Source organism: Hemitrygon akajei, chromosome 3 (assembly GCF_048418815.1).
Source record: "Hemitrygon akajei chromosome 3, sHemAka1.3, whole genome shotgun sequence".
NCBI lineage: Eukaryota > Metazoa > Chordata > Chondrichthyes > Myliobatiformes > Dasyatidae > Hemitrygon > Hemitrygon akajei.
Genome location: NC_133126.1, coordinates 52,555,836 through 52,570,474, shown reverse-complemented (window position 1 = coordinate 52,570,474; position 14,639 = coordinate 52,555,836). Strand labels below are relative to the sequence as shown.

Sequence of the window (14,639 nt, the reverse complement as noted above, 5' to 3'; positions counted from 1 at the left end):
AACAATATCTACCAAAAGAAAATCTAGCTATCACCCCCTGATATTCAATGAGAATAGGTTGAGTGAAATTGGCCTTTTCTCCTTGGAGCGACGGAGGATAAGAGGTGACCTGATAGAGGTGTATAAGATGATGAGAGGCAGTGATTGTGTGGATAGTCAGAGGCTTTTTTCCCCAGGGCTGAAATGGGTAACACAAGAGGGCACAGTCTTAAGGTGCTTGGAAGTAGATACAGTGGAGATGTCAGTGGTAAGTTTTTTACGCAGGGAGTGGTGAGTGCGTGAAATAGACAGTGGTGGAGGCGGATGCAATAGGGTCTTTTAAGAGACTCTTGGATAGGTACATGGAGCTTCGAAAAATAGAGGGCTATGGGTAACCCAGGGTAATTTCTAAAGTAAGTACATGTTCAGCACAGCATTGTGGGCCGAAGGGCCTGTATTATGCTGTAAGTTTTCTATGATTCTATAATACTATCCATGAATCCCTCAGCATCAAAACCTGGGGATTACCATTGACCAGAAACTGAATTAGGGTAGCCATAAACACACTATGGCCATGAGCAGTGCAGAGGCTAGGAATCATGTCTCCTAATTCCCCAAAACCACTGCCAGGCTCAAGTTGTGGGTGTGATGGAAAACCTCTATAAGGTCACAATTTAGCCTCTTTTGCTCTGGGAATAACTGTCCTAGTTTATCTAATCTATTTGTAATTCAATCCCACCAGCCCAGGCACGATCGTTGTGAACCTTTTCTGCACCTTGTCTAGCTTTATCACATCCTTCCAATAACATGTCAATGATAACTGCATAAAATACTCCAGGTGTGGTCTAACCAACATTTTGTATAGCATGACATCCCATTTCCCATATGCTTCATTAGGAGTTTGAAGAGATTTGGTATGTCAACAAATGCACTCAAAAACTTCAGTAGATGTACTGTGCGAGCATTCTGACAGGCTGCATCACTGTCTGGTATGGGGGAGAGGGGCTACTGCACAGGACCGAAAGAAGCTGCAGAGGGTTGTAAATTTAGTCTGCTCCATCTTGGGTACCAGCCTACAAAGTACCCAGGACATCTTCAAGGAGCAGTGCCTCAGAAAGACAGCTCCTCATTCATGACTGCCGGCACCCAGGGTATGCCCTTTTTCACTGTTACATCAGGTAGGAGGTACAGGAGCCGGAAGGCACACATTCAGTGATTCAGGAACAGCTTCTTCCCTCTGCCATTCGAATCCTAAGTGGACATTGAACCCTTGAACACAACCTCACTTCTTAAGATATATTATTTCTGGGGGGTTTTTGCACAATTTTAATGTATTCAAAATATGCTTACTTGTAATTGATCTACTTATTAATATTTTTTTTCTAGATTATGTATTGCATTGAACTGCTGCTGCTAAGTTAACAAATTTCACAACACTTGCCAGTTATAGTAAACCTGATTCTGATTTCCTGTATTCAATACTGTAGCCAATAAAGGAAAAGACCTGTGTTGTCATTTTCACACAACTGTGTACTTATGGAAGATATTAATGGCAAATCTGTCTCCTGTGAGTGATACAGACACATTTGGAATAGCAAGTGGTGTCCAGATTAATTGAAGGGCACTGTGGAAGTTGGTGGCAAAGGTGATGAGAGTGCAGGAAGGAGCAGCAATGCTGTCATCGGTGTGTCGCAGACATACTTGAGCCTGTCATTAGTGGCAAATCATATCATCACTTTAACAACTTGTAGAAAATAATTTATCTTAATATCTAACACGTTTTGCTATAAAGTTTGCACAAAATATATGAGAAATATCATTGAAAATGAATTTTCGGAGAAGATGAAAGTTTGAGCTAACGAAAGCAGAAAGCCAAAAAGAAAAATATGTAATAAGGTGTTGGTTATAGGTTTTAATCTGTATTTAAACTTGTTTATTTTCCTACAGTTGACTTAACTTTTGTTTAACTCTAGGCAGTCTTTCATGAAATGGCTAGGAAAATTACACTAGAGGTTTACAAAATAGTAACCACTTTAAACCACCCCCACCCTTAAGCAATGCATTTGGACACATATAAGATATAAGTTCAGGAATATTAAAGTTATATTTAGGGAATAGGAAATAATTTGTGTTAAGCACACTCCACAGGTTTGTCCCTCCTAAAGTGAAATGCATTAAGATACAGAAAAATCTTCTTTGGCTCTGGCCAGTTCTAAATAGAGCATTTTCATTAGTTCCATTTTCATTTTCTCTTAATCCACCATTGTTATCTTTCTCACATACCTTTCATCTCTTCTTCTGCTTCTTTTGATACTTACCTGTACTAACATGCAGTTTATAATAACTTAATCAAATGGCATGAATTTGGGATATAGAAGAAAAGAAACACTTGGCAGAAACTTACACAATCTAGAGAAACTCCAGAGTTTGCTGAAGATTATGATCAAATCTTGGTCTGACTTAACAGTCCAGATGAAATGTTGACTGTCCATTTATCGTTTCAGGTGTTACCTGATCCATTGTGTTCTCCCAATATTTTGTTTGCTGCTCTGAATTAGTTTAAACTACTTATGTAAAAGATAAATAGAAAAGTGCTGCTGGCTAGTTGTATTACTTTAGTTGTTCGGAAACACGAGCCCGCTACCCACATGGGTCAATGTAATCTTTTGGTGAAGACGACAAATGATTAAAAACTTTGGTGTCTCAAGTGGGATGGGTAGGAATGTAATCTGAAAATTGCTTTCAGACCCCCATTAAGCAGTCAGTTTTCTTTTAGAAGGTTGAGTGGTCCTACAAAACACTGATATCTTGCATCAGACAGTTTCTGTCCAAACCATGAATGGATTCATCATTCATTGGAATTTAGCAAACAGTATGATCTACAAAAAGTCCATGATTTAGAAAGGACTGCTTTCCATAATGGTTTAATCCAGTGTTTGTACTCCTTGTGCTTTTCAGCTCAAGTAATTGAGTGAAGTCAAGCACAGTCCTTCACCCTTCTATATTTTTAAGTAGCTCCTGATGATAAAACTTACGACAGAATTTTGTAAATCCATCCAATCAACTGTGATTTGATACAAATTTAGAAACTTGCAGCAGGTGAAGGCTTGGGAATGAGTGTCTTTACCTGTCAGAACTGCAGCTCTAATTTACACTTATTTTCCTGTTTTTGGTCCATAGCCTCAAAGGTACAGTTTTTCAAATGTTTATCCCACTGCCTTTTCAAATGTGATGATGATTACTTGTGTTCTTTGCATGAGGTGACTGCTTACTGAACTTCCTGCTAAACCTACCACCAGTTAAGTCAAATCTCTGCAACTTGTCTGTCACGGGAAAATGTCCTTCCCAATCAGTTTTTAAGGACACTTGTAATTTTATACACACATCTTTTTTGGGCTTATTTGTAGAGTTGTGTTCTTCACATAATTCTATTTCAACTTCTCCAGAAATTCCTTTTAAAACCTCTTCTGCAATGTCTTTGGTGTTGTATACATATTTTAAATATTAGACCATAAGATATAGGAACAGAATTAGGTCATTGGCCCATGAAGCCTGCTCTGCCATTACATCATGGCTGATCCATTTTTTCCTTCAGCCCCAATCTCCTGCTTTGTCCCTATATCCCTTCATGCTCTGACTAATCAAGAACCTATTAACCTTTGCCTTAAATATACCCAATGATTTGGCCTTTACAGCTGCCTCTGGCAACAAAATCCTCAAATTACTCCTCAATTCCGTTCTAAAAGGACACCTCTCCACATCTACTCTGTCGAGGCCATTCAATATTTGATAGGCTTTAATGAGGTCACCCTTCATTCTTCTGAATTCCAGTGAGCAGAGACCCGGAATCATCAAACGCTGCTCATATGACAAACCTTTAAATCCTAGAATCATTTTCGTGACCATCCCTTGAATCCACTCCAATGTCAGCACATCCTTTCTTAGAGGCCCAAAACTGCTCTCAATGTTCCAAGTGAGGTCTCACTAGTGCTTTATTAAACTTCGACATTTCATCATTGTTTTTATATTCTAGTGCTCTTAAAATGAATGCTAACATTGCATTTGCCTTCCTCTCCACTGACTCAACCTGCAAATAAACCCAACTTGAATTTTATAGTAAAACATCTTTAATCCGACGCACCCAAGACTACTAGCAAATTTTCTGTACTCTTGGATATTATTTTACTAATAGTCCATGTGATATCGTTCACTTTTCAAAAAGATGTTACAGGGTAATATTTCCCTGAACCCAGTAAAATTAAAAAGAAAGAGGGAAACAGAACTGGTCAAGTTTAAGGGAAGCATCTATGGGAAAAAAATACAGTCGATGTTTTGGGCCAAAACCCTTTGGCAGGACTGGATGGAAAAAAAAGCAGAGGAGTAGATTTGAAAGGTGGAAGGAGAGGTCTTTGCTGCCAACTTGCATCACACAGTACACACAAACAAGCTGGATGAACTCAGCAGGTCGGGCAGCATCCGTTGAAATGAGCAGTCAACGTTTCAGGCTGAGACTCTTCGTCAGGACTGAAGGAGGAGGAGCACGGGCCCTATAAAGAAGGTGGGGGTAGGGTCCATAACTACCTTGATTGTACCTCTTCCCATCCTGCCAAATGTAAAAATGCTATTCCCCTATTCCCAGTTCCTCTGTCTCCGCCGCATCTGCTCCCAGGATGAGGCTTTCCGTTCCAGAACATCTCAAATGTCCTCTTTCTTTAAGAATTATGGTTTCCCTCAATTTGGCCCTCACCCCATCCTCCCGTCATCACAACAGGGACCATGTTCCCCTTGTCCTCACCTACCACCCCACCAGCCTCCGGATCCAGCATATTATCCTCCTCAACTTCTGCCACCTTCAACAGGACCCCACCACTAAGCACATCTTTCCCTCTCGACCCCTCTCTGCTTTTCGCAGGGATCGTTCCCTCCGTGACTGCCTGGTCCACACGTCCCTCCCCACAGATCACCTACCTGGTACTTATCCCTGCAAGCGTAAGTGCTACACCTGTCCCTACACCTCCTCTCTTACCACCATTCAGGGCCCCAAACAGTCCTTCCAGGTGAGGCAGTACTTCACTTGTGAGTCTGTTGGGGTCATCTATTGCATCCAGTGCTCCCAGTGCGGCCTCCTCTACATCGGCGAGACCCGATGCAGATTGGGGGACCACTTCGTCGAGCACCTCCGCTCCGTCCGCCACAACAGACAGGATCTCCCGGTTGCCACCCACTTCAACTCTGCTAAACATTCCCATTTGGATATGTCCATACATGGCCTCCTCTACTGCCATGATGAGGCCAAACTCAGGTTGGAGGAGCAACACCTCATATACCATCTGGGTAGTCTCCAGCCCCTTGGCATGAACATTGAATTCTCCAACTTCTGGTAATTCCCTCCCTCTCCCTTCCCCATCCCATTTTCACTCTGCCTCCTCTTCCAGCTGCCTATCACCTCTCTCATGACTCTGCCTTTTTCTACTACCCATAGTGCTTTCCCCTTACATTCCTTCTTCACCTCTTTGGCCTATCCCCTCCCTGCTTCCCCTCCCCCACCCCTTGATCTTTCCTCTGATTGGTTTTTCACCTGGCACCTTCCACCCTTCCCCCACCTTCTTTATAGGGCCCCTGCCGCCTCCTTCTTCAGTCCTGATAAAGGGTCTCGGCCCGAAATGTTGACTGCTCATTTCAATGGATGCTGCCCGACCTGCTGAGTTCATCCAGCTTGTTTGTACATGTTGATTTGACCACAGGATCTCTGTATGGTCAAATAATTGATTGTTAAGAATTACTCAATGCAGGGATGTCTTGGCCAATAAAAGCAATTATTGCTAATCTCTACATGGCTTTATAGGAATGCATCAATAAGACTATATTTTAGACATGTTACAATTAAACAAAGCAACAAAAGTGCCAACTGACCTTAAGTATCATTATTCACTGCTCTGTGTTTTGCAATATATAATACAAATCTGGTTTTAGAACAGAGTACAAATGTGAATCAAACTGATCTAGGAACAGGAAGTGGTCAGTAACTCTACTGGATGTTTTTTATAGACCACCCAATAGTAACAGGGACATTGAGGAGCAGATGGGGAGAGATATTCTGGAAAGGAGTAATAATAACAGGGTTGTCATGGTGGGAGATTCTAATTTCCCAAATATTGTTTGGCCTCTCGCTAGAACAAGGGGTTTAGATGGGGTGAAGTTTGTTAGATGTGTTCAGGAAGTTTTCTTGACACAATATGTAGATAAGCCTACAAGAGAAGAGGCTGTACTTGAACTGTTACTGGGAAATGACCCCTGTCAAGTGAAAGATCTCTCTGGGAGAGCATTTTGGAGATAGTGATCACAATTCTATTTCCTTACCATAGTTTTGGATAAGGATAGGAACTGACAAGTTAGTAAAGTATTTAATTGGAGTAAGGGGAAATATGAGGCAATCAGGCAGGAACTTGGAAGCATAAATTGGAAATAGATCAGGGAAATGTACGGAAGAAATGTGGCAAATGTTCAGGGGATATTTGCATGGAATTCTGCATTTTCAATGAGACGGAAAGGATAGTAGGGTGCAGGAACCATGATGTACAAAGGCTTTTGTAAATCTAGTCAAGAAGAAAAGCTTACAAAAGGTTAAAAAAAAAACTAGGTAATGATAGGAATCTGGAAGATTATAAGGCTAGCAGGAAGGAGCTTAAGAATGAAATTAGGAGATCCAGAAGGGGTCATGAGAAGACCTTGGCGGGCAGGATTAAGGAAAACCCCAAGGCATTCTACAAGTATGTGAAGAGCAAGAGGAAAAGACGTGAGAGAATAGGACCTATCAAGTGTGACAGTGGAAATGTGTGTTTAGAACCAGAGGAGACAGCAGAGGTACTTAATGAATACTTTGCTTCACTAGTCACTACGGAAAAGGATCTTGGTGATTATAGAGATGACTTACAGTGAACTGAAAAGTTTGAGCATGTAGATATTAAGAAAGAGGATGTGGTAGAGCTTTTGGAAAGCATCAAGTTAGTTAAGCCACTGGGACCGGATGAAGTGTACCCCAGGCTACTGTGGGAGGCGAGAGAGGAGATTGCTGAGCCTCTGGCATTGATCTTTAATCATCGTTGGAGACGGGAGAGGTTCTGGAGAATTGAAGGGTTGTGGATGTTGTTCCCTTATTCAAGAAAGGGAGTAGAGATAGCCCAGGAAATTATAGACCAGTGAGTCTTACTTCAGTAGTTGGTAAGTTGATGGAGAAGATCCTGAGAGGCAGGATTTAGAAACATTTGGAGAGATATAATATGATTAGGAATAGTCAGCATGGCTTTCTCAAAGGCAGGTCATGCCTTACGAGCCTGATTGAATTTTTTGAGGATGTGACTAAACACATTGATGAAGGTAGAGCGGTAGAAGTAGTGTATATGGATTTCAGCAAGGCATTTGATAGGGTACCCCATGCAAGGCTTATTAAGAAGGTAAGGAGGCATAGGATTCAGAATTGGCTTGCCTACAGAAGACAAAGAGTGGTTGTAGATGGGTCATATTCTGCATGGAGGTCAGTGACCAGTGGTGTGCCTCAGGGATCTGTTCTGGGACCCCTTCTCTTCTGGATTTTTATTAATGACCTGGATGAGGAAGTAGAGGGATGGGTTAGTAAATTTGCTGATGACACAAAGGTTGGGGGCGCTGTGGATAGTTTGGAGGGTTATCAGGTTACAGCAGGACATTGATAGGAAGTGGCAGATGGAGTTCAACCCAGATAAGTGTGAAGTGGTTCATTTTGGTAGGTCAAATATGATAACAGCATATAGTATTAATGGTGAGACTCTTGGCAGTGTGGAGGATCAGAGGGATCTTGGGGTCCAAGTCCATAGGACACTCATAGCTACTACGCAGGTTAACTGTGTGGTTAAGAAGGCATATGGCTTTCATCAACCATGGGATTGAGTTTAGAAGCCAAGAGGTAATGTTGCAGCTATATAGGATCTTGGTCAGACCCAACTTGGAGTACTCTGCTCAGTTCTGGTCATCTCACTACAGGAAGGATGTGGAAACTGTAGAAAGGGCGCAGAAGAGATTTACAAGGATGTTGCCTGGATTGGGGAACATGTCTTATGAGAATAGGTTGAGTGAACTCGGTCTTTTCTCCTTGGAGTGATGGAGGATGAGAAGTGACCTGATAGAGGTGTATAAGATGATGAGAGGCTTTGATCATGTGGATGGTCAGAGGCTTCTTCCTAGAGCTGAAATGAGAGGGCACAGTTTTAAGGTGCTTGAAAGTAGGTACAGAGGAGATGTCAGGGGTAAGTTTTTTACTCAGAGAGTGGTGAGTGCGTGGAATGGGCTGCTGGCAACGGTGATGGAGGCAGATATGATAGGGTCTTTTAAGAGACTCCTGGATAGGTACATGGAGCTTAGAAAAATAGAGGGCTATGGGTAACTCTAGGTAATTTTGTAAAGTAAGGACATGTTTGGCAGAGCATTGTGGACCAATGGGCCTGTATTGTGCTGTTGGTTTTCTATGTTTCTATGCTGGAAATCTTGAACAAAAACAGAAGTTTTTCAATCAGTCAGACAGTATCTGGAAAGAGAAACAGTCAGAGCTTTGGGTCTGTGATTCTCCTGTGGGTCTCCTGGGAGTATCCATCTTGCAAAACCGTTCATGCTCCTAGAACACGTCCTACATAGTCAGGAAAGCTCATCAATGCCCCTGCTTTCTGAGGAGGCTGAAGAGAGCTTGACTATGCACATCTATACTCTATCATTCTAGTAGAGGGCATCCTAACAAGTTGCATCACTGCTTGGTACAGAAAATGCACTGCATCTGAAAGCTTAATATACGGGTAGTCAAAACTGCCCAGTGCATCAGCCTACTTGCCAATAAGGACATGTATACAGAAGGGTTTCAAAAAAAGGGCCAGTAACAGCATGAAGAATCCCACCCACCCTGCTCATGTACTGTTTGTCCCACTCCCATCAAAGACGAGGCAACGTAACATCCATGCCAGGACCACCAGGCTGATAAACAATTACTTTCCCCAAGCGATAAGGTTGATTTACACCTCTACCCACCAACTCAGTGGAGGAATTCATATGTGTTGTGTTCTTCTGATTGTAAGTGAACAAAATCGGCGCAGACACCTAATGCAGATAATGGAATGCCTTCATACAGTGCTGTCAACAATTGCAACCTGCAAATCTTCATTTTTCATTGTAACATTCAAGATCATTATCGATACATTCAAATTCTTTGTAGTTTATGACTTTGTAGTAAAATCGTTTCATTTTCACTCTTGACTGTTTCTGCCAGCTCCAAGTCTGAATAGTTGAAACTGCAGTGAGCCAAACAGTTCTGAATTGTCTTAGTAATTTCTCACTAACCATCAGTGACAAAAATCGCTGCTGTTTGAACATAAAGACACGCACTGAAACTATTTAAAAACTTTGCTTGAAGCACAATATTGTGTCTAATGGTCACACAAACACACGGGACTGACGCTAGTTAGGAACTGTTTGGCAACAGGAACAGTTTCATGTCCTGATAAAGTGGTGTAGTGTTTCACATATACAAAGGGAGTTCTGGCTGTTTCCTTGAATTTTAAATGTTAGACCATAAGATATAGGAGCAGAATTAGATCACTGGTCCATCGAATCTGCTCCGCCATTTCATCATGGCTGATACATTTTCTCCCTCTGCTTCAATCTCCTGCTTTCTCCCCATATCCCTTCATGTCCTGACTAATCAAGAATCTTATTCCCAAATAAGCAGCTGCCTGATTAACCGACGGCTCAATTAACTGGAATCCACTGTACTACTTCATCTTTGGAGTGTATCAACCCTGTACCTTCTGAATTACCCCCAGAAACTCTACACATTGCCGTTCTGCTGTCATCCCTGCTGGAGTCCCTTTCCAGTCAACTTTGACCAGCTCCTCTCTCATGCCTCTTCAATCTTCTTACTCTACTGTAATACTGATTTGTCTGACTTTATTTTCTCCCTCTCAAACTGCAGGGTGAATTCTGTCATATTATGATCACTACCTCTTAAGGGTTCGTTTACCTTATTCTTTCAGATCAAACCTAGTTCATTACACAACATCATACACAAAATTGCCTTTCCCTGAATGGGTTCGACCATGAGCTGCTCTGAAATGCCATCTCACAGGCATTCTACACATTCCTTCTCTTGGGATCCAGTGCCCACCATGTTTTCTCAATCTACCTGCATATTGAAATCCCCCGTGACTATCATAACATTGTCTTTTTTACATAACTTTTCTACCTTGTAATTTAAGCCTCACATCCTGGCTATTGTTCGGTTGTATGTAACTCCCATCACAGTCTTTTCACTCTTACAGTTTTGCAACTCTACCCACAAGGTTTCTACATCTTCTGATCCTATGTCACCACTTTCTACAGATTTGATTTCATTTTTTTACCAACAGAGCCACCTTTGCCTGCCTTCCACACCCTTTGATACAAGGTGTGCCCTTGGATGTTAAGCTCCTAGCTCTGATCTTCCTTCAGCCACGACTTAGTGAAGCCCACATGCCATAGCTGCCAATCTCTGCACTGCAACATCATCTATCTTATTTCGTTTTCTGCGTGCATTCAAATATAACACCCTCAGTCCTGTATTTATCACCCTTTTCAGTGTTACACTTCAACTCATCCTACTAAGTGCAATTTTGATCTATTATATGCCTGTCCTTCCTCAAAGTCACAATGCATCAAACTGTTTGCAAGGATATTGGTCCCCCTCGGATTTAAGTGTAACCCATCCTTTTTGTACAGGTCATACCTTCCTCAGAAGAGAAGGGATTTTTTTCAATTTTTTTTCAATGTATTTTTTCGATATATTTATTCAATACATTTAGGAAAGTAGATTTGCGATTTCAAAGTTTGAATAAAATATTGCATTGCAAATAAGAATGCTATTTTAAAATTCAATGCATAGAGTTTGAATATCCAAGGTTTACTATCCAAGAGTTAAGATTGTTTAATGTCATTTCCTGTACGCAAATTTAAGGACAATGAAGTAGTTGTTACTCTGTAGCACAAAACATAAAGACCACAATAACAATAATAAAAAACAATAAATATAAATACAGAAAATAACATATATATTCAATGTATGCTCATATCATGATACTAAGCTGTGCATAAGGTTACTGATGGGAAATAATAAAGTAGTTGTGGACTTGTCAACCAAGCACAGAACCTAAAGCATGGTTAAAAAAAACCTTCATGTTATTACATCATCACATCAGGCCAGCCTCTTAAAGTGAATTCTAACTCAATGTTGGTGGTTGTGAATTATGCATGTGTTTCCACCCCTTACATTACCTTACAGAATTAGTAGGTGGAGGAGTTGATCAGCCTTGCTGCTTAGGGAAAGTAAGGTAAGTCTGGTGGTTCTGGTGTGGAAGCCAGGTAGCCTCCTCCCTGATGGGAATGGTACAAGCTGTCCATGAGCAGGGTGTGTAGGATCCTTCACAGTGTTACTGGCCCTTTTCTTTACACCTTTCTGTATGTACGTCTTTGATGGTGGATAAGCTGGTGCCATTGATGTTTTGACTACCCATTGTAGAACTTTTTTGTCTGCCGCAGTGCAGTTAGCATACCAAGCAGTGATGCGGCTTGTTGGGATGCTCTCTACTGCGCACTGTAGAATGATGCTAATATGGATGTGCAAAACCCAGCTCTTCAGCTTCCTCAGAAAGTAGAGGCATTGGTGAGTTCTCTTGACCACGTAGGATGTGTTCTGGGAACATGAATGAGTTGTGTGTGATGTGCACTCCCAGGGGTTTGAAACTGCTTGCAGTTTCCTCTGCTGTGCCACCGATGTAAAGAGGACACAGCAACTCCAAATTTTCAGGTTCCATAGTTGTTTTTAATATGATTTGCTTTGCAATTATGAAATGAAATGTTCATTACTCATTGTCTTTAAAAATACGTGTGTATATTTAGTTGAATAATTAGTGTGTGTTTATGAATTATCAGTAATCACTAAATCAAAAACTGGGACTTTTCATTTACCTTAGATATGCTGACAAAATGGACCGGTTAAAGCACTTCAGGACTGAGAAGGAGAAGTACCAGCAACGGTAAGTACTGATCTTACCATTGTTCATTTAGAGTGCTCATTTTGCTACAGCATGTGTCTGAGATGTTACTAATAACATTTAGTTCAATATATGCACTGAGAAATTAAACTAAATAATAATTTAATAATTTAATTTAATAAAATGAAATAAATAATAATAATGTGTGCAGTTTTGGTCACAGAATTACAGGAAGGATATTAATAAGGTTGAAAGAGTGCAGAGAAGGTTTACAAGGATGGTGCCGGGACTCGAGAAATTGAGTTACAGAAAAAGGTTGAATAGATTAGGACTTTATTCCCTGGAGCGTAGAAGAATGAGGGGAGATTTGATAGAGGTATATAAAAATTATGATGGGTTTAGACAGAGTGAATGCAAACAGGCTTTTTCCACTGAGGCTAGGGGAGAAAAAAAAAACAGATGACATGGGTTAAGGGTGAAGGGGGGAAAGTTTAAAGGGAACATTGGGGGGAGCTTCTTCACACGGAGAGTGGTGGGAGTGTGGAATGAGCTGCCAGATGAAGTGGTAAATGTGGGCTTACTTTTAACATTTAAGAAAATCTTGGACAGGTACATGGATGAGAGGGGTATGGAGGGATATGGTCCAGGTGCAGGTCAGGGGGACTAGGCAGAAAAATGGTTTTACACAGCCAAGAAGGGCCAAAAGGCCTATTTCTGTGCTGAAAAGTTCTATGGTTCTAATAAATATTGTACTTGTCTGGACCTATGTAAGACTGGATTTCAATTCTGTATTTTTTTCAGAGTTATAAAAGCTGTTGAAGGGAAGTGGAAAACTGATCAGTTGGTGAGTTTAGTATACAATGCATTTTGTAAATATTTATTAGTAGCTGATATTTGTATGTTTACATTGCTGTACAAAGATTCAGTTCCACCTGAATAATCAAGATAAATTTTTATAACATTTAATAGTTTTATGTTTTGGACCAATATGGAGCAACCCATCTGATGTATTATTATCCCTAATAAGACTGTAAGCCTGTTGAAAGTTTACAGGTATCCCCTGCTTTTCGAAAGTTTGCTTTACACTGCTTTGCTTTTACAAAAGGCCTACATTAATACCTGTTTTCGCTAACCGAAAGAAATCCAAAGAAGATTTTTGCTTTCACGAAAAAAGATGAAAAGCGAAAATAGCGTTCAGTGTTTGTTTTGCAGCGAGCTGTTTAGAGGCAGCGCACACTCCGAGCAGGGAGAGTGGTGCTGCCAAGCTCCTTCCCCAGGAACTACACTCAGCATCCCAGCATCAGGCCGCCATAGCTTTGAACTGTGTCTGTGAGCATCTGTGCTTTATCCCAATTTATTTTGTGCATCCGTTAGCAAGATGTGTCCTAAGGTATCAGAAAAGCTTAAGAGATCTTGTAAGGGTGTTACGCTTAGTGTAAAACTGGATGTAGTTAAGCGTTTCGATCGAAATAAACAAAACAAAGACATTGTGCATGCGTTGAACTTGCCTGCGTCCGCCATTCGTACTATTTACATGCAGAGAGAAAGAATCTTGAAAGCTGCCGATGTTATTATTGATTCTGCTAGTAGCAAAGTGGTCTCTCTTAGTCGGCATCCAGTAGTGAATAAAATGGAAAGTCTGTTGCTTGAGTGGATTGGTGGGTGTACAAAGCGTAGTGTTCCGTTAAGTCAACTTATACTTGAGAAATCAGTCAGTCTTTTTAATAAGCTGAAACAGAAAGCACTGGATGCTGGTGATGAAAGTCTGGGAGCGCTCAAAAATTTTTCCCATATAAATTAATGGTAATTGCTTCTTCGCTTTACACCATCTCGGCTTACAAACGGTTTCATAAGAACACTCTACTTTTGGATAGCGGGGGAAACCTGTATGCTGTTTGACATTATTTAGTGTTAGTGTAGTGTGAATTTTATTCACTCTGCTTCAGCCAAAGACTGAATACTATGGATTGGTTTAGGCTACTTTATTAGAGTTCTTAAAAAACTGCAGCTCAAACACCATCATTGAACAACTCCACTTCTGACCCTAAGATAAAGGGATGAACTTTGGCAGAGAATATCTCAGTGGCAGTGTCCTCAGGATATTTTGATTGACAGTAGTCTATTTTACTTTGTTCTCTAATTCTCCATCTAAAGGTCTCTCTCAGGAGTGCCAGTCTGTTTCTTTCCACCACGGAATTTTTTTTCAGAATTCTTTCATTCTATTGACCCCAGTAGTAGTTCAAGGTAATGTTCGTGTTTCTAATGCATGCCCAATGTTGGGTATTCTCCCAAGATGTCCTTTCTTATTTTTGATTCCCAGAACCAGAGTGCCCAAATAATAATCACTAAATAACTGTTGCTGCTCCTTGAGATTTTTCTAATATTCTTCTAATATGCTCACACCCCAGGCCATTTTTCCAACATTGTTACAGTCTTAGCCACTCAGTCTTCTACATCAAAAGACCATCCTTGCATCTTTACAAAGCATGCTCTCCCATTCACCACATCTAAACACTAAATTTTCAGTCCATAAGATATTGTTACCACAGTTATAAGGCCAAAACGTGTCTGTCAAAACACTTATAAAATAACAATGGTTGAACCACTAGTTTCAAA

At 40.8% G+C, this 14,639-nt stretch overlaps 1 protein-coding gene across 1 annotated transcript in view; it reads left to right on the top strand.

Moving 5' to 3' along the window:
* atg14 (autophagy related 14) overlaps positions 1–14,639 on the top strand; it is a 56,714-nt gene that overhangs the window by 12,160 nt on the left and 29,915 nt on the right. The window contains exons 2-3 of the mRNA XM_073039899.1: positions 12,003–12,065; positions 12,825–12,867. Of these exons, the coding sequence (XP_072896000.1) occupies positions 12,003–12,065; positions 12,825–12,867 (106 nt within the window). The remainder of the gene's footprint in view (positions 1–12,002; positions 12,066–12,824; positions 12,868–14,639) is intronic.